The 27,582-nt window shown below is 39.0% G+C and overlaps 2 protein-coding genes across 2 annotated transcripts; both read right to left on the reverse strand.

Moving 5' to 3' along the window:
• Nucleotides 1-9,988: 9,988 nt before the first annotated feature.
• On the reverse strand, nucleotides 9,989-12,951 carry rplp2b (ribosomal protein, large P2 b). The gene is made up of 5 exons (XM_003445693.5): nucleotides 12,806-12,951; nucleotides 11,877-12,000; nucleotides 11,685-11,733; nucleotides 10,536-10,631; nucleotides 9,989-10,108 (listed from the first exon to the last, which is right to left on the reverse strand). The coding sequence occupies exons 2-5, from the start codon at nucleotides 11,997-11,999 to the stop codon at nucleotides 10,032-10,034; spliced, it is 345 nt and encodes a 114-aa protein (XP_003445741.1). The 5' UTR covers nucleotide 12,000; nucleotides 12,806-12,951; the 3' UTR covers nucleotides 9,989-10,031.
• A 5,655-nt stretch (nucleotides 12,952-18,606) lies between these two features.
• Nucleotides 18,607-27,265, reverse strand: lin7c (lin-7 homolog C (C. elegans)). The gene is made up of 5 exons (XM_003445692.4): nucleotides 27,052-27,265; nucleotides 26,008-26,126; nucleotides 25,015-25,086; nucleotides 24,656-24,865; nucleotides 18,607-23,441 (listed from the first exon to the last, which is right to left on the reverse strand). The coding sequence occupies exons 1-5, from the start codon at nucleotides 27,086-27,088 to the stop codon at nucleotides 23,274-23,276; spliced, it is 606 nt and encodes a 201-aa protein (XP_003445740.1). The 5' UTR covers nucleotides 27,089-27,265; the 3' UTR covers nucleotides 18,607-23,273.
• Nucleotides 27,266-27,582: the final 317 nt, after the last annotated feature.

The following is a 27,582-nucleotide window of genomic DNA, read 5'->3' on the forward strand; positions in this document are numbered from 1 at the left end:
GTGGGAGGGGCCAAGAGGCAGAACATCAGAGCACGTATGTTTTATTTACCCCAGTGTTAGCGAGCCTATTTGACTTTATTTAGTTTCATTTCAAAACATCATTTTCATCATTTTCATTCACATGTGAACAAAGTCAACTTAGAAGTGATAATACTAACTAGCTCGTATGTCTTTGGTCCTGTTTGTGGTTTGTACCAAGACATCACATCTGCTGACTCACCTTTGATCACGTGGGATGATTCATCTTTTTTTTTTTTTTTTTTTTTTTTGTTTTTTTGTACTATGCCATTAAAACATTTCAGAAAATTGGAGGTTAAGAAACAGTCTCATGATCACTTACCAGAACATGACTAACAAGTTCATTATGACACCCTGTACAGGGGTTGCCTTGGTAAAAATCCATAGCGTAGGCTTGTTGTGTCATAACCAAGACAAGGTTTCCCAAAGGGGCAACCAGCTCTCCCTAGGGTTGTTTTTGTTTGTTTCTTCACTTATTGTTTTTAATGAGAGAAAAAAATAAACACTGCTTGCACATACTAAGTATTGTATGTGTTGGAGCATTGTGTGTAGTTTTCCTCACTTAGATCCCAACAAACCGGGATCTACAGTAGGGGAGACCGGGGATAGTTGTAACATTTTTGACATTTCTGTCTGTAAATTGGAGCTCTTTTAAGGTAGTGGATTCAAAATGTAATGCAAAGTATTTACATGTCTCTGCTATTAAATAGTGCAGCTATTTTCTCTGCAGCACAATTACCCATTGGATGGTATGGTCTCAAACACAAAGAGTGAAATGTTACAATTAACCCCATAGTCTGGGTTAGTTGTAACATATCCTGGGGTGAAATGTAACACAATGAAATAAGGGTACTGACAAAACATTAACATGTAATCTTTTTTATTCAACACATGAATGCACTTAGAGCCATTTATGTAGCTGTGTGTGTGTGACAGAATGCAGAAATCTAGCTTTTGAACATATTCCAACCCCCCAAAAAAGACAAATTATGGAATTTTATGCAACTGAATATTTCATTAATTTTGGTTGGTCTTCCTTGAGTTTGGCCTCATTGGCTCAGTGGGCATCGTAACCTACAACTCTTGCACCAACTTTTGAACATAACAATGAAGCTGAAAAAATGTAGTTGTGCACCAGCATCGCAATTCCATTACTTTTTATCATGGCTTACCTTGGTGTGGTTTGCAAAGTGCTGTTTCTTGCACCCATCCTGATTTATTTCCACTACCAATACTTCCTACTGGTCCATCTCTGACACAGTGGTCTGCATAATGTATGTGTGGGAACAAACAGTGGAGGAATTGTGTTGCCAATGGCATTAACCACATATACAAAGGTGACCAGTGAACCTCTCTGCTGATGTCGTTGCCCCAACTTGTTTAATATAAGTTAAAGTAATAGTGTGGTAAGTTGTAACATCTGCATTATTGTTACAACTAACCCAGACTGTTGCTGTTACAACTGACCCAGACTCCTATAGCCATGAACTAGCTAAGATTACAGCCAACGGCTAAAACATTAGCACTAAAGACCTACACAGATTATATCCCCATAGACATACAAATAACATAATTTAAGTTTGATGAGTTTAACTGCAAAGCAGATAATGCTATTAGAAATTGAAATAAAGTAGAAAAACTTACTTTTTGGCATACAAATTACTTTTTTTCGTGTTAAAGTGTCTGTGTTTGACAAAATGTGCTGATTTTTCACATGTGATAGCAGAACTGAATTGGGCATGCACAGGATGAGTCACATCATTTGAAACTTAGCCCTGATTGGAGAAATTGGAAGTGTTACAACTGACCCACATTACAACTATCCCCGGTCTCCCCTACACTCACATTTTCTTGTACAAATTTGGACCAGCTTAACTCTTTATCGCATAGATTTAACAAGGTGCTAGAAACACTCCTCAGAGATTTTGGTTCATATTGATGTAACAGCATCACACAGTCGCTCCATGATGTACATTTCCTGACCCACCACATCCCAAAGGTGTTCTGGATTGAGGTCTGGTGTCCATGGAGATCATTTGTGTAGTGAACTTATTGTCATGTTCAAGAAACTAGTTTGGGATGATTCAAGCTTTGTGACATGGCACATTATTCTGCTAGAAGTAGCTACCCAAAAATAAGTCCATTATAGTCATAAATGGATGGACATGGTCAATAACAGTACTCAGGTGGGCTGTGGTGTTTAAACGATGCCCAGTTGATGCTAAGGGGCTCAAAGCATGGTGAAAAAATATCCCCACATCTTTTTACCACTACCGCTAGTCTGAACCATTGATAAAAGACACTATGGATCAGTATTTTCATCTTGTTTACACCAAATTCTGATCAGGATTCTGAATGTGGGAGCAGAAATTTATACTCATGAGATCAACATTTTTCCAGTCTTTTGTTGTACAATTTTGGTGATCTTGTGTGAATTGTAGCCTCAGTTTCCTGTTCTTTGCAGACAAGAGTAGCACACAGTGTGGTCTTCTGCTGCCTATCTGCTTCAGGTTTTGTGTATTCAGAGATGCTCTTCTGCACACCTTTGGTGTAACGAGTGGTTATTTCAGTTACTGTTACTTTCCAGAGTTTGAAGCAAGTCTGGCCATTCTCCTCTGACATCAACAAGGCTTTTCACCCAGAGAAACTGCATAATTTCTCTTTTTCATACTCCGTAAACCCTAGAAATGTTTCTGTGGGAAAATCCCAGTAGATCAGCAGTTTCTGAAACACTCAGGCCAGCCCATCTGACACCAACAACTGCGTTCAGAGTCACTTGAATCACCTTTCTTCCCCCATTGTGATGCTAGCTTGGCTTGAACTGGTTTGAATTAAATAAACAGGCAGCCTTAAAGTATGAAATAGTCATTTGTCTACTGTCTCAGTGGCTGATAGTGCCCCACAGGCCTTAATGTGAGTTTGAGGCAATTATGTTTAAGTTGTTTAACGATAAACAGATTTTGGATGAAAGCGAGGGAACTTCGGTAGCACAAAAAAAGTGTATATTCTTTGTGTCCATATGGATCAGCCATATTACCATTATTTCCCCCTAAGGTTGCCAAAAGCACCAAGTTCATACTTGAAAAAGCTGCAGCAATACACAAAAATATAATCAATATTCTATTTACTTGGTGACAACGCCGCTTTTAGCATTCAATCAGAAAGCCTTAAGTTGGCTAGTTAAGTGTCGGGCTAACGTTTAAAGTTTTCACTTTGGGGAAGTAACTCGCATTACTGCTACTGCTGTGTAATCTTAGTTAAATTCACAGCATATTCCATAAATTACCATGCAATAACTAACTGTTATAATAGCGGCACCGTATTGCATCACACTGAGTACATTTCAATCATTCACATGTGAACAAAGTCAACTTAGAAGTGATAATACTAACTAGCTCGTATGTCTTTGGTCCTGTTTGTGGTTTGTACCAAGACATCACATCTGCTGACTCACCTTTGATCACGTGGGATGATTCATCTATTATTTTTTTTTTGTACTATGCCATTAAAACATTCCAGAAAATTGGAGGTTAAGAAACAGTCTCATGATCACTTACCAGAACATGACTAACAGGTTCATTATGACACCCTGTACAGGGGTTGCCTTAGTAAAAATCCATAGCGTAGGCTTGTTGTGTCATAACCAAGACAAGGTTTCCCAAAGGGGCAACCAGCTCTCCTTAGGGTTGTTTTTGTTTGTTTCTTCACTTATTGTTTTTAATGAGAGAAAAAAATAAACACTGCTTGCACATACTAAGTATTGTATGTGTTGGAGCATTGTGTGTAGTTTTCCTCACTTAGATCCCAACAAACCAGGATCTACAGTAGGGGAGACCGGGGATAGTTGTAACATTTTTGACATTTCTGTCTGTAATTGGAGCTCTTTTAAGATAGTGGATTCAAAATGTAATGCAAAGTACACTCAAAGAACAATTTCAATACGAGACAGATTATCAATCCAAGGAAACTCGATATATAAAACTTAAGTGTCTCGATGACCTCGAAAAACTAATGAAGGTTAGGCGAGGACCTGAAAATGGCCAACAATTACTTGTCAGGCTAATCAAACAGATGTTGGCCTTGGATGCAAATCAGCGCATAACACCCTCGGAGGTTCTGAAGCATCCCTTTTTTCAACCCTGGCCTCTCTAGGAGACCATCCTGCACCGACATGAATAGCACAGTGGTATGAAACCTTGTGCTTTCTCAGCAATCATCTGATTGTCTGGGTGTCCAAAACTCTAGGGAAGCTAGCAATTCTCGTGAAAAAAAGCCCAAAGTAATAACAACACCAAAAACAACCAATGAATATGGTCTTAAACTTAGGCACAATTGGGCTTAAAATCCATTGACTAATCTCTCAATATTCAAAGCGGAGCAGCAGTCAACTTACCATCACATCAGTCCTTCAGTCAGACCTACAACAAATGTCTTCCTTCTCTCACCCCAACCGGTCGCAGCAGATGGCCGCCCCTCCCTGAGCCTGGTTCTGCTGTAGGTTTCTTCCTTTTAAAAGGGAGTTTTTCCTCCCCACTGTCGCCAAAGTGCTTGCTCATAGGGGGTCATATGATTGTTGGGTTCTTTGTATGTATTATTGTAGGGTCTACCGTACAATAATACATACAGCCTTGAAGTGACTGATGGTGTGACTTGCTGCTATATCAATAAAATTGAATTGAATTGAATTCAAAATGAATTCGGAACTAATTGGAAATAAACTGGATATGAATTAATTAATTAATTTGAGCATCAAATAATTGTTGTTTGTAATTCTTTATAAATATAGTGCTACTCTTCTACTGTTTAAATTGCTACTGTTTAAAACTGACTCGTTTATTCATACACTCGAGCATAAAAACACACACAGACACACACACACATATACTGTACAGTACCAGTCAGTGCTTACATACTAGGTCTTTCCCCTACTTTTTCATGCTCACTGGTACAAATGCCTGTTACTAGAGCTAAATGCTATCAATGTACTCTCACAGTTATCGAACTGTACAAATGCATACAAAATAACACTCACTTAAACATAACTGTGCACTAGTTTGCCCTTATTGCTGCAGTTTGTTTCAAATCACTTTGAATAAAGCTCAGCTTCTCTCAAGCTCTCTCTTTCACACACACACACACACACACACACACACACACACACACACACACAGTAACGTTTCAGCATCTTGTCTTGTAAACTTTTAACCTGTCAGTCAAACCTGTTTTGAAGATGAATAGGTGTGCCACTTTCTTCTGTCCAGCAATGCATATTCCAAACTTAGTCTGAATTGGTCCTCCTATTTCTAAGTTCTAACAATATCTCTTCTTAAGATCTTGATTAAGACCAGAGTAAACTAAATGGATGAATGGAAACTAGGAACAATGTTCGGAGAGTAAAGTATCTCTTATTTTAAGCCTCATCTATTTAAAACGACGTGGTGTCTGTTTTGTTCATTAAAAGCCTTTTAAACATCCCACATTACATAGTATCGAGGAATGCTCTCAGCAGGATTTAATACTGATTTCTCATTTTGGATACCACCGTGTTTGTAATGAAGCAGGAAAACTCATGGAGGTGATTCACGTTGTGATGAATGACTGCCCAGTTTGCATGCCGATGTACCAGACATGCTCTCTGCTTAATAATGCAATACACTGATGGACAGTTTGCAGTTGCTCCGGGTTCGTGCAAACAAATAAATCAAAATGGAAAAATGAGTTGTGAAATATCTGCAATAATGAACAAATATCAAGGTACGGCCGAGTCCCTTTAAGGATGTAAAGCAGCTCGCTGCAGAAAGTGAAACCTGAAATGTTAATACAGAGCGCATTTAGAGTACGACCCAGCCATCAAATCACACTGAGTGAATGCACGCTGTGTGGACAAGCCCATTGGAGTGGGATCAAACAACCTCCTAGCATCGATCCCTTCCTGTTACGTCTTTTGAGAATATGCTTCTGCTCCTAATCCAATCCTATGCTGTCTGCTCTGTGCTATGTTATCAGTGCATGTACAAGCCATTTCTCAGAGCTTTGCTGACAGGTTTCCATTTGCATAGACAGTGCACAGAACCAATATGCCATGTTCTTGGAAGGTTTATTGCGCCTGCAGCACACACTGTTGGATGATGAAGGCTACGTGCTTTGTGCGACTTGTCATTGTGGTAGAAGAATCAGAGTGTGAGTGCATGTGACTCTTCGCTGTGCATGTGACACTACACCGTGCAACCAAGTAAGACCTGCTTGCTTCACAGCAGCTTCTTCTCCCACATGATTACTGAATATTTGATGGCAGTAGTAAGCCATATTTCACGGTCTGTAGTAGTAGAAGCTGCTGCTGGGACAACCCTACACTCTTTGATATTGAGCATCAAATTGAATGGAATTGAGAGGCCACAGGAGAAGACTGTACTACACAATTTCAGCACATTTTGAATCCGGGATTTCTCGAGCGATCTTGATCTTGACCTTCCACTGATTTTCTTTATTGATGGGACTCTTTTGAACAGCAGAGGAAAAGCTGCATGTTATGAAAGGGCGATCGTTAAAGTTTGCTGCACGATTCATATCAAGGAGTTCCAGTTATTAGTCCCTGCTCAAAAGATGCCTTTGCACAACTTGAAGCGTATTTGGTAGTCTGTGAGAAATATGGGTCACAGATACATTACTTGTTTATACAGATGTGACTACTGCCTCTGAAAGGAGCTCCTTAAAGCTCGGTGTTTTCCTGTTTACTTAGGAGACTTGTATGCAGCAAAAGTTTACTCTAAAAGTACTGACACAAAAAACAAGTGATCGCCTCCTTCAATTTCAAACTGACACGACAGGGAAGTGCATCCGCAGCCTGCTGAAGGCCACATTTGATGAATCTGTTTACTTAAATCACTATCATCACTGAGCAGCCATCATCATCATTTTCTCCTTGTACACTGGAGTGCTAATACAGCATAATTGGAGGCTCTCTAAACAGAGCACCTTATGAATATTCACAAACACAAAGGAGCTCATTGTCTTCACAGGCGTGACAATTTTAGCCATGGGTCTCAACTGATAATTGGACAAGGATATGGAGGTACATGCAGAGGGCATGTCCGTGCAACCATGCACTGAATGCCCGCGTTAAGTCAGTGCTTCCTGTGGGTATGAGTATCATTTGCTTATCATTTGAGTCTCCTCACATGTGCATTAATTTGTCGTGCTTTCCTGATCTTCATCTGCTGAACAGCTTTTATGACAACACAAAAGAGTCACACTGCTGGAAAATTAATGCAGCCATTAAGGCTTTTTTTTAAATAGCTCTGTGTGTGCGCATGCTTCACTAATGTGATGAACCTCTATTCAAAAACAACTCCTAACTCCTAAAGCATGTGACTCATACACCATACCTAGTTCCTAAGGTTACTCATCAAATTAAAATGGAATTGACCAGCTGGTACGCTAAAGGAGATCAATGGAGGGAAAGGTCAGGGATGTGCCTGTCAACTGCCAAAGTTTCACTGAGCGTTTCATTATCAGCTGATAGAAACTACTGTCTCCCTCCCTAAGCAGCCATGCCCGCTTACTTCTACATCCATTATTCACCTCCTACATTCTTCTCCCTGACTGGAGAGACTGGTCCGTACAGCTGGTGTACCACGTCTACCTCCTGAATGTGTCCAGACTTCTGTTCGTTCTGTTTCTCTTTTTTTTTGCTTTCTTTGATTGCCTTCACGCGAATGAGGCAATTACTCCGAAATCTGCGCATCTTATTCACATTTTCCTCTGAAGAGGGAAAAACACAATAATCTGGTAAATTGTTTCTGTCTAGCCTGCTTTTTGCAGAACAGTCCAATCAATATCCCGTTTACCAGTAGGGATGCTGTGATTCAAGTTTTTCTCCATTGATTTTGACTGTGGAAAGTTTGAAAGTGACATCAGTGTTTCCCACAGATTTATGGGCTATTTGTGGTATTAGTGGGGGTGTGTGCCAAGAAAAATGCACACACTTCCCTAAATGAATTATTTAAAATGTCTGCAGATATTTTATCTGCCTAACAATTTATGAGAATAATAACTGAGCAAACTGATCAGCTGCCGCTCGAGTAAGTTTTTTTGGTGAAAAGTGTTGACTGTTTGATTGAAGTACTCGTTCTGGCCTGTAGCCTCTGAAGTGTCATTTAAATATGACCGCAAAAGAAAGTCCATGCCTATAAACTGCTATGTTAAACTGCCCAATTTTACAGTATTAAAAGACATACATGCTGCCAGGTATAGAAAATGTTTTGGGCCTCTGTGGACAGTTTGATTCACAGGTGTCCCATGCTAGGCAGCATTCACTACTTTGTTGTTTGAACATTTTTATGCATCTAACTTGAAAAATAAACACGCATAAGCTGTCTGGGTTAAAGCTGTCGCACAGATCATAAAAAAGAACAATTGTGCTGTAATTGTTTTCAAATTAAAATTTCAAAGCTTTTTACAAGGAAGCAAATGTTTCAGCATTTGATCTTTGATTTTCAGTAGGAATGGATCCATATTTGAGCCAAATCTTTCTAGTGAGCTATCCGTCTTCTCTTTTAACCTCCTAAGACCCGAACTCTTCCACACCATGCATTTTTAATTTCTCTTTGATATTTGGTCACATTGGGGCCCAATGAATGTAAAAACAAAGAATTTCCAGATTTTTTGTTTTTACCTTATTTTTGTTTTTAAGAAAAACGAGAGCCACAAATGAGGATATTCATTTAAAATTTTGATAGAACAGTAGCAGTATAATGTCCTCGTAAGTGGATATCAGGCCCATGTAGAGCAAAATTGAGTATTTTGGTCAAAATAACCAAAAATGTGATGTCCACATATGTGGACGCCATGTTCTAGGAGGTTAAACAAGACCCAAATGTAGGACGATGTCCTAATATGTAGGACAAGGGGTCAAGGTATAAAATGCTGTTCAGCTCCACGTGAAGTAGGACACCTTGTCACCCTAGATACTTGGAAGAGGCAATCAGTAGAACTCCCAGTCAATAAAAACAACGTGTGATGTTTGGTCTCATATAATGAGACAAAATTGCTCTTGATACTGGACGCCTGTGCTGTTTATACTGTGGTGAATAATTTACATTCTGGGTGTCGACCTTTACTCGGTGATAATATGCGTTCACGAGAGTGTTTGTTTTAATTTTATTATCGCTTCTAACACGTTACTTATTACACCTGAGCTGTTTTGTAAAAACGTTTGTTCCCTGCCAAAATCTAATGAGTTAACTATAAAAGTATAATTTCTAGACCAACGCTTGAATTTTACATACATGTAGGTTTGCGTTTTACTCACATCAAGCATTGTAAAACAGTCTTCTCTTACTTGTTAAATGCATTTTATAAAGGTTAAACATTAAGATGTATGCGAGTACTGATATTGACTAATGTGTAAAGTTGTTATAGCGACAGGCTGCCGACACTCAATCGGCGAAGCGTTTATCCTTTACACAACTGTCTTATTTACCTTTACGCTATGCAATTAAAGCAGCAGCATTCTTTCTTTTTCCTCAAAACTCATTTTTCTTTTCTTGCAACTGCACTTTTCCCCCTCGGAGGCTCACTGCTGCTGACACACAGAGGACTACGTGCAGCTTCAGCCGTGCTGGCAGCTCGCCGTCACGTGACACTTTATCCTTAGCTGTAAATAATTCAAGTGTTGGCCTCACCGGTGTCAAGTGTGGAGATCTGTGTCTAAGCTCGTGGATAATTCAAACCGCTGAACAAAAGCCCAAAATGAAGGATCTGGTGTCGTCTGCTTTCATCCCTTTAGCGCTGAAAGGCTCCACAGCGCCATCTACTGAGCACTGGGATCAATTTCATCAGCCAGAGCCTTTTCAGATTTTTGTTTTTTTCTCCATTAATTTGAATAAGTTCACATACCCGAACACTGAATAGGCCCGATCAGGTCAAATTACACAACCTCACAAGTTTTAAAGTAAAGAGAAAAGCTGCATAAGAGGGATTTTGTAAAAACTTTATTGATCAGCTCAAGGAGTTTAATCGAAGAGGCCGAATCCCATGTCATCATCGGACTCCTCAGACTCTTCCTTCTTCTCCTCTTTCTTCTCCTCAGCTGAAAAACAAAAAGCACTTGATATCACTTCCTGCTGTCATCACCATGACACAGCAACCTGCTCATGTGGTTGCCTAATATAACGGGTGTTTTGAAATATAATTAAATGCAACTGATTTTTATTTTTGAATTTCCCAGTTTTTGTTGGGTGTTGCTTACACGCTGCTGTATTAATATGAAAACAAAAAAAAGCCTCTTTTCTAAAACCATTAAACTTAAAACCTTAGCATAAATTAAATTGCCTGCACTGTATTTACCCAGTATAGTGTGGATTTTGTGTGGATTAACTTGTTTAGATGCATCTTTCATGTCAACAGATCATTATTTGGCTCCATGTAGTTGTACAAACATACAAGGTGAAGGCAAAATCACAAAGTGCCAAATATGATTGATGGTGCCAAACAAGGTGCTAAGCTGCAATGCTCACCTGCAGCAGGAGCTGCGGCTCCGCCTGAGCCAGCAGCTGCAGAGCTGGCAACGGCTACGGCACCACCTGCTGGCATGCTGGCCAGCTTACCGTAACCTGAGGAGACACGAGTTGGCAGACATGAAGCACAAGTGATAACATCGACACTCAGCAGTCAGAAACAAGACAGAGGTCAGAAACAGTCCGTTATCATTACATGTGGTCTGACTTTACACATCTCATTAAATACAACTTTTTTCTTATCTCATATTCAAATCGATTCACTTTGTCCAATAGGATATAATGCCCTGCAGGTTTATAGAAACTATGGCAAGAAAACTCTTGAAATTATCACAGCAAATGCACCATGACACACACATGAAATATTTTATTTCTGCCCACAAATAGGGTGCAAGATCAGCTATCACGAAGACCCAAATAAGAAAATGAAATATTGATGTTTTACTACTTGTACTCACACCATCCCAACTGTATTTTAGGATTGTTTTTGCATTACAAGTATCACTTGCTGCATGCACCAATAGCGCTGATATTAACCTTTAACACTGTGCCACTTTTCTGCCCATCTGCAGTACTCTACATTATGACATTTATATTTCATACTGTTGTTCTTAGCTGTATCTTTTTTTTAGTAGTTGTTTAGTAATTAGTTCTTTTTTTAGTCTTTTAAACTTGATACTGTGTTTGTTTTTAATTCTTACTGCACAGAGTGTGTAAGATGACTAATAAAACTTCATAAGTATAATTTGTGTATACAATAAGTAATTTGTATATACACAATACCTTTATTAACCATTTTCAATGAACAAATTCTCCAGTATAACTGTGATCCATACACACTGTGCCATCCTCCATTGCTGAGGAATCCAGCATTGAGAGCTTAGTTCACTCATATTTTTAATAAATCTTTTTTTTTTTAACCCTTAAATCTGTTTTTCCTGTGCGTCAAAGGAGTTTATCACTAGTCACAATATCCAACATCATAAACTAGTTCAGACCCCTGCAGGCAGTCCATTTCAGTATTAAAATCATGCCTGAATCCATTTAATTCTAAACTTTCAGACCTAACAACATTTCAGCCAAACAAAATTTTAAACCAAAATTAATCATGGTCTCACACACACATAAATGAAACTGCGGGAAACTCACCTGTGGCAATAACGTCATTCACGTTCTTGCCCTTCAGCTCACTGATAACCTGTTGGGAGAGAGAGAGAGAGAGAGAGAGAGAGAGAAAGAGAGATGCAATTATAAACATAACCTAAAGGTAGGAACCAGCTGCTGGGAAAAACTGAAGCCACAACAGTAATAAAACACAAAGAGGAGCAGGTGGCTGTGTACCTTGTCGAGGCGTGTGTCATCGGTTTCAATGCCAACGCTCTCCAGGATCTTCTTGATGTCCTTGGCATCAGGGTTTTCATTGCCACCGAGGGCAGCCAGCAGGTAAGCAGCAACGTAACGCATCCTGAAACACAAAGTTTACTGGAAACATTAGTAACCATGCTTGACGTTTGTATGGACACAGGAACATGAGTGATGTCTAAAGTTCAGACAATCTGTTTTTACATTAACAAAAGTGGAAACACCACAACTCACACAAACATGTTCATTTTGCTTCATTATCAGCATATGATAAATTTTTATATAAAAATCAAAGCCTGGAGAAAGTCATGACATGTCTCAAAAGATCAATCTCTGACTTTTATGTGAAAATGTTACGGTTTATAAGAAATATATGGCTTCATCACAGCAGGAAAATATTAAATGTTGTCCCTGTTAATGCATCATTAAAAAAACAAAACATAAAAAAGACATACGGTCGACCCCTTCAGGGGTCAGTTTTTTCCCCGGGTTTAGACAGCTACAGGACTGTGATCCCAACGCATTTCTGAGTTATTACGGCGATTTTCAGTAAAACAGCAGTTCGCTGCTTCACTTTACAGCCGATACCCATCGTCCACTTATCTAAAAACTACATATTTTCCAATATTGAATATGCTTCTACTAAAATACAATTTTCTCTACCTCTATAAAGCCTAAAAAATGCGACAATGTGGGAAAACACAGCATAATTTTAACACCCATGCGGCTCTCCGCTACCATTAGCCAACCTAGCGTCAGCTCCGGGAGCCAAAGAACGGAATTAATGTCGGCTAAACGCTCTTTAATGTTCTTAAAATGCCTGGGCTGAAAATGTACATGCTTATCTGGGTGGCTCGGTTATTTTCTTAGTGTTTAACACATTATTTACGTTTTAAAACCAAACTTACTTGAGCTAGATAGGAGAGCGCGTGTTCACTCTGAGGTTAGCACGGACAGAAAGGAAGTTACGTCACCGGAAAAAAGCAAAGTAGCCTTTCTTCTTCGTAAGCGCATTAAAAGTAAGTAGGAACCGAGGCGAGGCCTGCTGCTCAGGAGTGTGTTTGCAACCTCGGTGTAAAAACTTTACCTAACGCGAAATATTACACTAAAGAATACATTCAAATTCTCCTTCTTCCCCTTCTTTTTTTTTCTTCTTCCTCCTGTCCCCCCCTAGGAGTTGCCACAGATTATCTGCCTTAATTTCACCCTATGTCTTGCGTCCTCCTCTGGTATACCAACCCTCTGGATGTCCACCTTCTCTCACTCAATGAATCAGTTTTGTGGTCTTCCTCTTATGCTCCTATATGGCATCTCCAGATTCAATATCCTTTGTCTCTTTAACTTTGCTTTCAAACTGTTCAACCTAAGCTGTCCTTCTGATGTACTCATATCCTGTATAAAAGAGTTGGAGCTTGTAACTACATGCTTTATTGATATGAAGTGCTGGATGAAATGTCACTTTTACAAGAATCAAGGTTACTTTAATGTCGCTGTGTAGAAAAAAAAAGTGACACTGTACACTTCCTGGAAAATTAATTTCTCAGGAGTTCTCAGGAAACAGTCTTTGTTGTACTTTTTGTGATGAGGCAGTGTGTGTTGTGTGTCTGTGTGAGGTGCCTGAAACTAAACACTCCCTCCAACCCTTTTCCATATACAGTGTTGTGAACAAATATAAAAAAAAAAGAAAGAAATCAGGAAGAGGGCAAATACTTTTTCACAGCACTGTATACATAAGGGAGCTTGAGAGAGTCTCCGGTTTCAGGGACCTCACATGGACATACAACACGCACTGCCTCATTAAAAAAGCATAACACAGACTGTTTCCTGAGAACAGCACTGTATGTTCAGTGGTAAGTGGCCATTCTGACTTCTCCTGAACTCAATTATCAGTTCTCTGGTCCTGTTGGTATTTAGAACCAACTTGTTTTCAGCACATCAGCCTGTCAGCTTCTGAACCTCTGCAGGCAGACTCATCTCCTCCACTGATCAGCCCTGCCACGGCATTGTCTGCGGACTGCGGAAGCCACGGCATTGTCTGATGGGTTTTGTGTTACAGCGTAGCGTGCAGTCATATGCATACAGGGTATGCAGAGTAAAGAGAAGGGCTCCAGCTGCAACCTTGTGTGGCTCCTGTGCTGAGTATGTGAGTGGACTGGCTGTGGACACTTGGAGGCCTAGACTGGACATCCTGTGAACATTTTTCTTTCATTATAAATTATTTATGAAACTTGACCAACTGTGAATAAATGTAAAAGTTTACAAGTCGTGGGCCGAGTTTCTTTGGAACTAACTTCCAGTGAGGCAGGTTTATAATATGGACAAATCAATGTCGCAAAACACAGCTGTTTTTTGTTAACATAACGCCTAATATAATGCACAATAGTAATCAATTGCTTATTAACTAATAATAAAGTATTAGAGGCGTTTGTAAAGCCTAATCATAACCCTGTTAGAGAGTGAGGAACTAAACAAGAAGAAAAGCAGTAAAGACATTTATGTAGATGTATTATTTTAATCTTGCGATCTTTCAAGATGGGTGGGAACAAATCTCTGAGATTTGTTTTAGCATAGTGCAACATTAAATTATAGTTCGCTTGTTTTTTAATTTGCACTCTGTTCAATTAAACAGGAAAAATAAATAAAATCTTAAATTATCCACAAAGGTTACTGGGAATCCATATTTGTATCTCATTCAGGAGACTTTAATCAACCTTCTTCTGGTGCTGTTTGCAGGAGTCCATCCCTACCTCATTATTTGGGTCAATACTCGTGTATAAGATAAGATAATAATCAGATAATATCTGTACATCATCTGCATCTTTTTGCAAATGAAGCTTTGTGCTTTCGTGACTCTGCAGCAGCTCTCCTCTAACCATTTCAGTGTGTGTTACACTGTATATGAACATGAATCAGCTTCTTCCTCCTTGTCTGCTGCTACTGCTCACTTGGCTCCTGGTCCGGTTTGGCCTCCTGCCTCTTCTTCTGTCCCTGCTGCTGCTGCGTTTGGTCCTGGGTGTGATTGATTTCAGTTGCCAGAAGAGACGAAGTGAACCATCCACACATGAGAGCCTGCGACGGATGGCGTCAATGCCATGAGAAGGCAGCAGCTGTGCTGTGCTCTCAAGCTGTAGTGTGAACAACCAGCTCTAATGAATCGCTGTCACGTGCGCTGCTTGGTTCCAGGAGAACAGGCCCGAGCTCTTGTTACAGACCTCCTTCCTCTCAGACATATACAGTCTGGATGGGGCGCAAAGACTACTTAATACTGACAAGAGCAGCAAACTTACAGGAGTTACCTGAGAGGGATACTTGTCAGATAGGCAGACTGTTGTCTTAAACGAACTTGGATGTATAACATTTAGTGAGTAAGCATTTATTTCTGGATTTCATCCCATTTCTGTAATTTTCATCACAGAAAATTATAATTAAGGTACCAAAACCGCATGGGAGAATGGGTTTAACCTCATTAAAGCATTCTTTCATAATATTCATTGTCATATTAGAATGATATTCAGGATTTACTTCAGTTTACAAGCAAACAGAGGTCTGTCCACAGTATACGTGGGAGAAACGCTAAGATGAAAGGGCTGGTTAAATATATACAGAACACAGACCACTAATGTCAAGGTTCATGGTGAGAGTCATCCTTGTAAAAGCAATAATAATGATAATAATGAAAAGGTTCTTTATAACGCCAAGATTAAATCACTAACTGAAGATTGTCAATATTAGAAAATGTTTCCAGGATTGTCCCATGGTGTCATCTGAGTGCCTGCGGTTACAAAGACGAGGTCAATAATCAGGCTTTAGTTTAACTTTTATTTAATTATTATTAACTGGGAAATAAGTTGTTACAAATATAACACTAAACGACAAGTTTTAAAACAGCAATCAGCAAGAAATGACTAAACAAAGAACTGTGGTATAAGGACAAATGTACAGGGCCATCTACATATTACACTGCTCAGCTGCTCAGACATGGAGATTCGCACCTCAAAGCTACCTGCGCACAGTCTTCATGCTGATGTTAATGCCAGAGGAGGTTTGGAGCGCTGCAGTTTCTGGGTCTGCAGAGTGTTGGCGGCTTTAAGTGCTTTTTACTACAAGCCCCAATAGAACCTTTTAATGTTTAATTTTAAAATTTCAAGAATTAAGAGGTGTGGCCCAATACTTTTGTCTGTATAGTGTATTATTAGCCTTGATATTTGTGAATGTTAACGATTTATCTTTGCATTGAAAAAACTTTAGGAAAAAAACTAACAAAGTATCATAATAAATGCTTGTTTTTATGGATTTGTACTTTGTTTTATCTTTCCTTTTTCTGTGGAAAGAGCCAACAGAAAATATCTCTGGATATCAACGAGTGTCAGCTCCTCCGCCCTCTGGAGCAATCAGCCCACAGAAGTGACTCATATTGAATATATTTCGAATATAGAGGAAAACGATGGACACAAAAGAACTGCTGACCTTCATGCAGTCATGTCATTCGGTCCTTTACTTTGTTCCCCTCTGTTATCCTAAGCATTTCACTCTACCCCTGATGGCCGTGTCTGTCCTTGTGTGATTATTTCTTTTTTTTTTCTTTTTTTTTTTGAAAAAGTAGAAATAAGAAAGCATCTTATAAAGACTAGTGGAAAAACAGACGTCAGTGATGAAATTAATTTCAACCTGCCACATAGTACGTCTATATGTTTGTGGCATAGAGCCATAGTTGGTTATATTAGAGAAGTCAAAATAGCTGCTGTTTATTCAGACAACGAATTTACAGTTTCTGTGCTACTTGATTTTTCTATATGCATCTAATGATTAATACAGTTTTCAATGGAAATCTGAACTTACTCATGATTGTCCTTGTTGTGATTTTATCTTTATGTTCCACTTTCACATCCATTTGGGTATTTCCATAATACTCCGACCACATTTCCTTACCTTTTAGTTTTGGTGACGATCTTGTGTCTGGAAGTATGTGAAAGCAAATATTTGACCATTTCCTCTATGCCATAACAAGTAGTGCTACATGTTTAAAAAATTAATTAAACATCCTGGAGTGAAAGAAAAGAGAGAAACAAAAACAACTATGCAATAAAAAAAACATTCCCAACATTACCAAATATTACCAGGGTCCATAAAGATCACCAGGCCTATATTTGTTTTGTTGAGCTGGGAAATCACAGCTGCTTCCTCCACTGATAGCAAGTCCGTAGTTCAGTTCTCCACACTGACTCATGCCGGTTGATTAGTGTTTCTTCTTTTTAGCTGATAGAAAGGCCAGTGCTTTTCTATTTACAGTTTTTTTGCTCATGCAATGGGCATTTTTCCATTTAGTGAACAAGTAAGCAGACGAGGTTTGACTTCCAAATTAAAAATACGTCAAATACTTAGTTTTATCAACTAAAAATGCTTAATGAGACCAGTGTAACTGCATTAGTTCAGTTGAGTTTGAAAACCTTGGGGCCCATCCGAAGCAACGGACATGGACTCTTTTCCACAGTGTGTTTTTTGTCCTGTCTTCCTCCCCTCACCCTCCACTGGAGACTGTAGATGGCCGTCCTTATGTTAGCCTGGTTCAGCCGGAGGTTTCTTATTGTTAAAAGGGAGTTTTTCCTTCCCACTGTCGCCAAGTGCCTGCTCATAGGGGGTTGTGATTATTGTGGTTTTCTCTCTAGCTATCATTGGAGAATCTTTACTTTACAGCGCCTCGAGGCAACTGTTGTTGGGATTTGGTGCTATATAAATAAAATTTAATTAAATTGATTTTAATTGCACAAGAGATGTGAAGAGGAGAGTGCAGGCAGGGTGTAGAAAAGGGGTGAGTGTGAGAGAAGGACAGCAGAAAAAGTGAAAGTTTATAAGATGAGACCTGCCATGATGTATTTGGTTTGGAGATGGTGGCACTGACAATAAAACAGCAGGGCAAGCTGGAGGTGGCAGAGTTAAAAAAATGGGAGTGACCATAATGGAAAGGATAAGAAATGACAGAGGATGTTTAAGATGGAGCTACCAGGAAAAGAGGATTGTTCATGGATGCAGTGAAGAAGGACACACAGAGGACTGGAGGATGTTTGATAGGGTGAGATGGAGGCGGACCCCTGAAGAGAGCAGCGGAAAGAAGATGATGTTATTTTTGCTTCATTATTTTTGTACTATTTTGCATGCAGGGTTAGCAGAACAGAAGCAGCTAAAACCTGCTGAGACTGCACCTCTTCTGACAGCAGGAACCATCAGTTCATCTTCCAGAGTTTTCCTTATTCCCTGTGTCTTTGCTCTTAGAAAGTATCCGCATAGCAGAAATCATTTTCAGATGAGATGAACAGATTTCTACGTGGAGTTTACACATTCTCTTTGTGCCTTCCAGCTCCAAAGACATGCATGTTAAGTTAACTGATGACTAAATTGGCCCAAAGTTTAAATGTGAGTTTGAATGGCTGTCTTTCTCTCTCTGCTAGGCCTGCAATAGACTAGCAACTGGCTCCAGCACCCTCAGCAACACTTTCAAATTTGCCTTGTGAATTCACTAAAGGGTCCATGTTACCATTTCTGATCGCACGACCCACCTTTTTCATGCTGCGCTGCTGCCATACTACTCTTTTCTTTACAGATTTCCCTATTTGAAACCTAACATGTACCACAAGAGTGCCAGAGATGTGTCTTTCTTTCTAAAAATGAATGTAACATGTAACAGATAGTGGAAAAACACATTTAAAAGTCATAAACTTAAGCACGGTTTATTGAGCTTCCTGTCCAACTATTATGTTCTACATCACAACATTTTACATTCCACATCAATGTAACACAGTAAATTAGATAAACAGACTAGAGAACATAAAATAACACAACACTATCTACAGGCAATCATAAATAAGCACTGACTAAAACAGTATCAACATTTTAAGTTTGGTCTCGGTCCTAGAAAGAAAGGAGAGATCAGTGCAGAGCTCAGAAAAGAGGAGCTGATCTGTGACAGTTAATCTGTCCCACATCTGCCCCGCTTTTCAGAGACGCTGCGCTGATATGGCCCTGGTACACAGTCAAAATGGAAGTACCAATCATTCCTGGTATCTGATTTTTTTTTAGGAAAATCACTTATAAAAATTGAGAAAAATATCAAAAAAAGAAAACCATTATAAAAAAATACTCTATTGACCAATACACAATGAAAACGGGTAGAAAGTTGAAGGTTTACCTCACCAAAGGTTTGTAACTAAAATCAGACTATAGTCAGTGACATTCAGTGGAGAGTGTGCAATATCAATACCAAGTCTCATTACATTTTTTTCCTGATTTACTATACATGTTTGTATGTGCGTGAGAAGTGAATCTAGCTAGCTAATGTTAGTTAAAACACAATTAAGGGACAAACTATACATTATATTAAGTCTTTTATGTACACCCCGACTGCTCTGCTAAATGTTCTGCCTCCAAACAAAAGCATAATCGATGTAGTTTAAATAAATTGTTAAGTGAAACTATTCAGGAACGCTTATTTAAATCCCACTACTTAGCATTTTAGTGTGTACAGCAGTGTATAAGTATCCAACAAAACCACACTATATTGTAGTTGTAAGGACACGTGAGAACATTTCTAATGTTTTTAAATATTTTTATAATACTGCCCGTCACAATTTTAGAATACATCACGTTGATGACAACTTTTAGTTTACAACTACATTATAGCCTGTTAACTACTGCTTATGGATGCTTAATAGAGAGCCATCTCCCAAAGTTTTGCCACTTGCCTTCTTTGACTCCTTCATGGTAATCAGTATGTTACAGCAAAAAAACCAAAAAAAACCCCAAAATTTGTAAACATCTCATAGGATCATCCAACTACATGCAACTCTTCTCAAAATCCTGCTGAATGTCATATTTCATTAGACATTCGTCCACACAGCCTTACTGTCGTAAGTTTAATAACATTCTGGAGGAAAATGACAACTATTTTGCACCAATAAAGGTTTTTTTTAAAGACCTTGCATAGATAATTGATTTGCATTCCATATTTGCAGCGTGTTTAACTTGAGACTTTGACCTTCAATTCAGCTTACTTCATAAAGAGAAATGGATTACAGGGGATTCACCCACCAAATATACCTGTACTCGTCATGTGTCGTCATTTCTTGTGATATTTAAAGCATTATTTAAGTACCATACAATCAGATGAGAGTCGACGACCCCCTTCACTGACTTACAAAAACCTGCTAATCAAAGCAACAGCTGAGCGAGTTGATGTGAGGGAAATGTGCAGAGACATTCAAATCATCAACACTAGCACGCCACTTTCAACTAATAAAAGGTACCGCTTTTTAACCAGTGATTCATTTCAGTGGATTTAATCTACAGTAATCATTTCACGAGTCTTTTCCCACTTAAAGGATCGATTACCAAAAGCCCACGAGCCGGATTTTAGATTTTATCCTCCCAAAAACAGTACTGATGGACCTCTGAACATCCCATTTACGATTTGTTAGTAACTTGAGGAACATCAGAGTACGTCAGGAGACGGTGGATAAAGTAATAAAAGAAACAGATGGAAATACAAACAGCTGTGGAGCAGCTAACCAGGCAAACGGAAACTCAAAGTGACTTCAAGAACCGGACAGCACACATGCATCGTGCCCGCACACGCCAAGCAGCAGCATGCTCATAAGACTACCTCTCGACTAAAACGGTTCGCTTCTGAAGAACAGTTTGGCATCGGATGGTTAATCTACACTGATAGGAATTACTACCTTTACATTACTACCTTCCTGTCTCAATAATGCCAGGTGTTGATCCTGAGACTGGACAATAGTATGGCTTAGTCAGCAAAAGCCTGGTTTCCATAATTCTGTACACACATTATTAGAACTACCCTGCAAACAAAAAACCTCTAGGAATAAATCTTTGAAGTTAAATCTGTCCTGTAGATATTTTGCCAAAAAAGGTGGATGATTAGACATCTACTGAGTTGATGTTTTAATGAAACAATACATTTTATTTTTAAGAGAAAACCAAGACTTGTGGACTTGTTTGACTGAGATGTAGGCCTATAGATATAAATGAATGAAGATTTCCCTATGATGACTATCAACACAGTAGCTAAACATGCAGCCACTTCATAACTATAAAATGTGGAACATGATTAAGTGTACATGTAATTGTGGCAGCCTACACATTAAAATATACTGTAGACAATTAAGACTTTTTTGTGATTTGCCTGCTTAACAATTCACATCAGAACAAACTTGATTGTTTGGCAGTATTTGGTAATAAAGTGTTTATCATTCTCATTTTTATGATATGCATTTTGTATATTATATATGAGTACATTTGTGCCCAACCCACCTAAAAAAGAAAAAAGAAAAAGAAAAAACTTATTTGCGCAAAGATGAATGGAAAATAAACTGGTAATGACATGCAGGCAAGACCAAGTTTGAAATTATTGCTGTAAATTATTGAAATATGGGCTTTACTAACATTTTATTAACATTTTACAAGCATCAAAAAATGATTTTTTTTAAAGTAGCTGTCGATAGATCTTACCCAAGCACCTGTATTGTCTTTTGTCCTTTAACATGAATGCGATATGAGAATACAAAAAGTCATCAAACATTTGCTTTTTTTCATCCCTTGCTAGATATTAAGTTACAAAATGTAAGAAAAAAAACTGATGAAAGATTACAAACACAAATACAGTATGTGTACTAACATTTCATTCATTGAACAAGTGATCAAAACTCACATGCTGCATTAATGTGACTGAAGTTTTGGTCAAACGGGCTTAGAGGCTGGTTGGCAACCCCTTGGTTGTCCTCTGGTTGCTAGGGGGAAAAGTGTATTCCTCGACTAGTTGGTGAGTGCTTGCAAGCAGCGGGAAATGAGCTCCGAAGAGGGCGCTGCACCAAAAACCTCAGACACTCGCCAATTACTCGCTGAGCGATAGTGAAACTTGAGGGAGTGCAAGTTTGGAGAACTTTCCCCTTCAAAGTAAAAGTTGTTTCTTACTATTGCTGTCAACATGGTTTAAAAAGCGCAAATGGATCAGCTTCTGGTTTGTGTCACAGTTTTTGAAATTTCACTCAGTGAACAGTTGGCGAGTATTTGGAGGTAAGTTGGTATTATCCATGCAAACTACAGCAATATGCTAACAACCAAACCTCTTTGTTAATCATTTCATGTAGTCGCTGGCAGCAACTACTTGCCAGCCGGTTGGGGAGCACACTTATTTTCCCTGGCAACCAGAGGTTTCCAGGGATTTGCTAACAAGCCTCTTAGCCTTGGTGAATGAGGCTGTAGCAGTCGATTTCACAGATAGCCAGCAATCTCCAGCAAACACTCTCCAATCGGCTGGATAATACACATTTTTCCCTAATGATCGGTGGTTGCCAGGGGGTCACAGTTTGGTTTCTAGGCTTGCATGACCAGGGCCTTACAGAGACTGTAGGCATCTGACTAGCTGGATTTTACAAATGCCTAATTTTATCTTATTCTGATGGTCACTGGATAACTGATTTCTTATCAAGTTCTTTCACCGGCAGAGTAAAAATGTGACACAGTACATTCCTCATTTATGTCAAAACAAAATAACTGACTTTCATCTCATGTCATACTGACTCCAGAGTTTCGAGGGTTTATTTTTTTTGATAAATGTGCGAGTCTTTGTGGTGTCAGCTATTTAGTTCACGAGTTGCTGAGACCCCATTACATCACTTACTGGAGCTTTTTATAGCGTGGCATGATGTTAAAGTCTTACAGGGTAAGCCTAGAGAGAACGCTCAAACATAATCCAGCACTTTTGCTACTTTTTGTAGGGTAGCCATAATACCAATCTAACAACTTATCACTTTTTAACTAATTTAGACTGTCGTCAGCACCTCTAAAGCTACAGTCTCTGAGAAAACAGGTGAAAAGCATGAATTAATTCCTGCCACAACAGTTTAATTTCCAGAAATTTAAACGGTTAAAGAAAGAAGAGAAAGGAAAAAACAGTACATAAGATAAATGTGTTTGCCCTGAGGCACTTGGTAGTGGCTCTGATAAATCACTGAAAAACACTACCTTTTCAGTCAAAGCAGTTGTATAGTTTGTCTCAGAAGTTGCATTCAAATTGTCAATTCAAAAATAATGCACATGGTGTGACACACACTGACAATCGTGATCTTCCTAGTGTTCGTCTAGAGTTGTAGTGTCTAGTACAATACACGATGGTGAATATCAAAATGCTACAGAAAAGGGCAGAAGCGCAATATACAGTATGTATGAGCTAAAACTAAACAGGAGCGTGTTCTTTTTTTTGTTCTTTTTTCGGGGGCAGGGAAATGAGAAAGGGATCAGAACAGATGGCCAGAAGGCTAAAGGAGGAGAGACATGGGAGCTGGGCATCAACATGGGAAAATCCTACTTGGGAAAGTTGTTCTGTTGCCGGCGCTTCGCCGACCTCATTTTCTCAAAGCGTGACTCCATTTCCTCTAGGACTTTGGGGGTGTACCTTACTACCAGCTTCACTGTGCCCTGAGCTGCTTTGAGGAGTTCCACAGCTTTCTCGTGGTGCTCTCCTTCCACACTCTAAAGGCAAAAGAAACACAGAAATTGACTTTAAGATTTCACCAGGAACAGATAAAAGTCCATGATTTCTACAGATTAACCTACTGGGTCCAATTATTAAACACAAGAGCAACGAGGTATGTGGCCACTTTTTGAGTAAACAAAAGTTTTATATGTACTGAAGTGAATGTAGTTCCAAAATAAGCTCTAGCAGCTGTTCACATATAACAGCCTGCAATTTGGAAATTTTAATGAGGGAACAAGCTGAGCAATAAACAAAGTCAACTGGATGATTGCTATTGGCTGATCTTTGAGATTTACACTTCCAGACAATAGCATGGCACGTTTACATTCAGTGTTCCATCAGCACTCACTGTGTCCATCTTTAAGCCATAACAAACATGTTGAACACATTAACATTTCCAGAGCTTTACAAGAGGAACCTGACACATTCATTATTTACATCAATATACTATTACTACCATTATTATTACCATTATTATTATTATTATTTCTAAACATACAAAATTGACAGCTTCCTGTCACTGACATAAGGAAATGTTTTTCCATCGCACCAAGAAGACGCCAAAGACTCCACAGGGTTTCTGAGGTTTTTTTTCTGACAGCTGCTTCGTGCCAGCTCACTGGTAATATGGATTACTGAAGAAGGTTTAGCTGGTAAATGGCCATCATTGTCAGACTCTATGGCTAATAATCAACCAACATGATGATGTAAGTCTGAACATAAAAAAAAGCACAGGTGAGCACAGGCAGGGGATTTTATTGATTTTGTTTTTTGTTGATGCAAATTCCACTGATTGAATCCTGTCACTCCCTATGATGGACAAACTGTTGCCAACAACTCCAAGCTACAAGCTGATATCTTCTTATAGCACTCCCCTGTTTACTAGGCTTTAATAAGCTTCATTTTAAGGCACTACTAGAAGAGTTTGACGAGTGGGAGAGTTGTTGACCTGCCTTACAAGTTCTCATTAATAAATTATGGTGTAACAAGTTCAGAAACAAGGATTTTACAAGTAGATGGGTCCCCAGATTTTTGCACGGTTATTGCAGTTCCTTTTTTTTTTTAAATCCTGAAACAAAATCTAGCTGTGCATTAGTTTTTTTGAAGAATGTATTATTTCTAATATCTGCCTGTTTAAAAAAAAATCTGAAATAGAGAATTTGCTCAGGCTCAGTCTAAAATGTAAACCATGCTGTGAATTCAAACGCACCACTCCATTCACTGAGAGAAGCTGGTCCCCTCTTTTCAGGCCTCCATGTCGGTCAGCGATGCCTCCTGGGATGATCCGTGAGATGTAAATTGGTGAGTTTTGCTCCTTTCCGCCCATTATATTGAAACCCAACCCTTCTTCTGTCTTGGGCAGTTCCACAACTCGTGGATGTGAGTGTCCCTCACTTGCTGCAAAAGCTGCCACTGTAGCCTACAAATAGGAAAGTGGTGTTTAGATATCTCGTCTGTATGTACTGCAGTCAAAGCACAAAATTACCCATTTTAAGAAATTAAATGTCTGAAATTAAGATTACAAAAAGACCAAATCTTGTGTTCAGACAGTAACTGACAACTGTCTACCTTTGCTGTGGCATTGGCCCTGACCTCGGGGCTGCTGTTGATGTCCACTGTTTCATACACATGCTCATAGACCTGAGGAGACATTAGTGGACAATATTTCAACAGGCGAACACAAAGAATTCAAACCAAACCAAAGGGTTAACTTTCTATAACCATAACAGCTGTGGGCAGCCAGCATATTTCTACGACTGTCAAAAACACTTTTGTACACAGTATACTTTAACAATTTGAGTTAAGTCAACACTTAACAATAAATCAGGGGAAAAAAGAAATGGCTGTGCAATTTAAGTATTTTGCAATATTTTACATTTTATTTCACACTATGGCTGACGTACATCTGTAAATAGTGATGGTTGTCAGTCCACTATTTACAGCGTTCGATCACATCAATTTCGAGGAGGCTGCAAAGCTTTGTAAAAGGGGACTTATATGATGTGAAAATGTTTATCAAAGGGAAAATGTGATTTTTCAGACTCTCTAGCTTAACGTTATCTGGTATAACACTAGCTGTTGTTCTTATAGCCGTCTGGCTATCAGCTGTCCCAAAGCGGCAGGGCCACATACCCAATCTGCTGATGATAACTAAATGTGATATTATCGCGAACGAATAAGTATGTTTATGCACGTTTTATTATGTTAGAGTCTCGATTTCAGTTGAGGAGATGAGGCGTGAGGTGAGGAAAAAGAGAATGAGTTGGAGGTTAGGGAGCAGAGAGGAGGGGTGGATGTGCCAGATGAAGAAGAGGAGGACAAAGAGGTAATGGTAAAGAGATGTTGAAAACATAAATGTACAAATCTTAAATGGTCATATATAGCTAGAAAGCGCTATTAGTGACCTTAAAATTTAAACTAACTTTTAACCAGACTTCCACTCTCTTAATTTTGGAGCATTCTATTGGGAATTCTACTGGGATGCAGACGGTTAAGCTCCAAACTGTAAACTAATGTCTCTTAATTAAGTGTTTTGAATGATACAAGATGAAAGAGACTCACTTCTCTGACAGCATTACAGAATTCACTCTGTAGGACCCTCTGCAGTGCCTGCAGCTTCTGGGGAGGCACTTCCCCTGTCCTCTGGAGTTTATCAAGCAATTCAATAGCACGGTTGATATCTGTCAACAAGAACATGTACATAACCATTACTGAGGCCTGCAAATGTAGATGTTAACATTGGCAGTGAGAGTTACCCACATCAGCGTCAGAGCACAGTCGGCACCCATTTAAAGCTGCAGCCTTTTTTTTCTGTTACAATTTACATTTACTTGCACTATATTTGTTCTTATTATAGATATGCTCCGGACAAGCTTGTCTCCCACGGTCACCAGAACATACTACAATTAGTACAAATCGCTATAATGCAATAATAAAGCAACTCTCAGAGTAACACCCCTTTTATAAAGTAAATTTAACCACCCCTGACGGGATGAGGCAGCAGGCATCACGTTTTTGTTTTTTTTATTTTGTTTTTGCGAATGTACAGCTTACTTTAATAGCAATGAATTCATAAGCATTTGCAAGTTTATTAAATATTTCTAATCGTGAAGTTTTACGTGTGTACTTACTTGTGTAACCCGTAAGTTTAACCTAACACACAAATCTGGGCTTCCTCTGCACATTTCAGCAACACACACCCAGAACTTATGTTATTTACAGACAGGCCGCAAAAATTAATATAATGATACAACCAGCGTAACTGTAAAATCTTCTTTCTTTTATGGTAAGATACAGTGAACAAACCAGCCAGATTGGCTAATCACTGTCTGTTGTCATTAATATTAGCTAGGTGGCTAATGTGCTAAGTACAACAATGTAGCTGTAATAGCTGTGGCTTCTTTAGCTGGGTGACTATATATACATAATCATACAAGAATTAACCGCAAGATGTCTACTCTATCGTTATCCCACCATAAAACAGAGTACACAGACAAAAATAAGCCGCCTGCTTTAATGAGCTAATGCTAGCTAGGCTAGGTTTATGTCGCCCGCATATCACAACAAATATTTTTAAGCTAAAGCTAGCTAGCTAATTAACTTCACCTCTTTCCAATCGCACGGGCTCCCCAAGCGATGCCATTATTGAAATGAGAGGATGTTTGGCGTTAGGGAGATAGTTCGCTAAAAGGAAAAATACTGAAAACTAAGTTTGGTAATCCTGGCTGGCGTTATGTGCGCTTAACTGAGACGATAAATCAGATTAGCCAAGTTAGCCGGCTAGGCTAGCTGCCAGTGTCATGATGCGTTCAGGGAAACCTCGTAAAACTGTGAACTCGGAATGTTCAATCACATTTTAAAGTCACTGCGTTTGTATTTGTTACTTTATCCTTTTACTAGACGACTACTGGTGTAAAACTATGATATATCATACATACATAAGCCACATAGATTTACCAATATTCCACCTCGCTTTAGTGTACAAATGTCCTTTCTTTAATTCGTCCAAACGTACACCTTAGCAGCTTCAAATGTTGGATATTAGTAATGCCAGATTTAGTTTTAAGCACAGCGGTTTGATTTTATTATGTTTACTGCTGATGCTGACAATGAGAGTCGGGATATTTTTGTGCCATG

Source organism: Oreochromis niloticus, linkage group LG1 (genome assembly GCF_001858045.2).
Source record: "Oreochromis niloticus isolate F11D_XX linkage group LG1, O_niloticus_UMD_NMBU, whole genome shotgun sequence".
Classification (NCBI taxonomy): Eukaryota; Metazoa; Chordata; class Actinopteri; order Cichliformes; family Cichlidae; genus Oreochromis; species Oreochromis niloticus.

What these genes read in the sequence shown, in the direction of transcription:
- rplp2b (XM_003445693.5), bottom strand. Translation starts at nt 11,999, where the DNA reads ATGCGTTACGTTGCTGCTTACCTGCTGGCTGCCCTCGGTGGCAATGAA. An exon ending in ATGACACACGCCTCGACAAG is followed by an intron (nt 11,734 to 11,876) that starts GTACACAGCCAC and finishes CTCTCCCAACAG; the next exon opens with GTTATCAGTGAGCTGAAGGG. An exon ending in GAATGACGTTATTGCCACAG is followed by an intron (nt 10,632 to 11,684) that starts GTGAGTTTCCCG and finishes GTGTCTCCTCAG; the next exon opens with GTTACGGTAAGCTGGCCAGC.
- lin7c (XM_003445692.4), bottom strand. Translation starts at nt 27,088, where the DNA reads ATGGCATCGCTTGGGGAGCCCGTGCGATTGGAAAGAG. An exon ending in TCTGTAATGCTGTCAGAGAA is followed by an intron (nt 25,087 to 26,007) that starts GTGAGTCTCTTT and finishes ATGTCTCCTCAG; the next exon opens with GTCTATGAGCATGTGTATGA. An exon ending in GGGCCAATGCCACAGCAAAG is followed by an intron (nt 24,866 to 25,014) that starts GTAGACAGTTGT and finishes TCCTATTTGTAG; the next exon opens with GCTACAGTGGCAGCTTTTGC.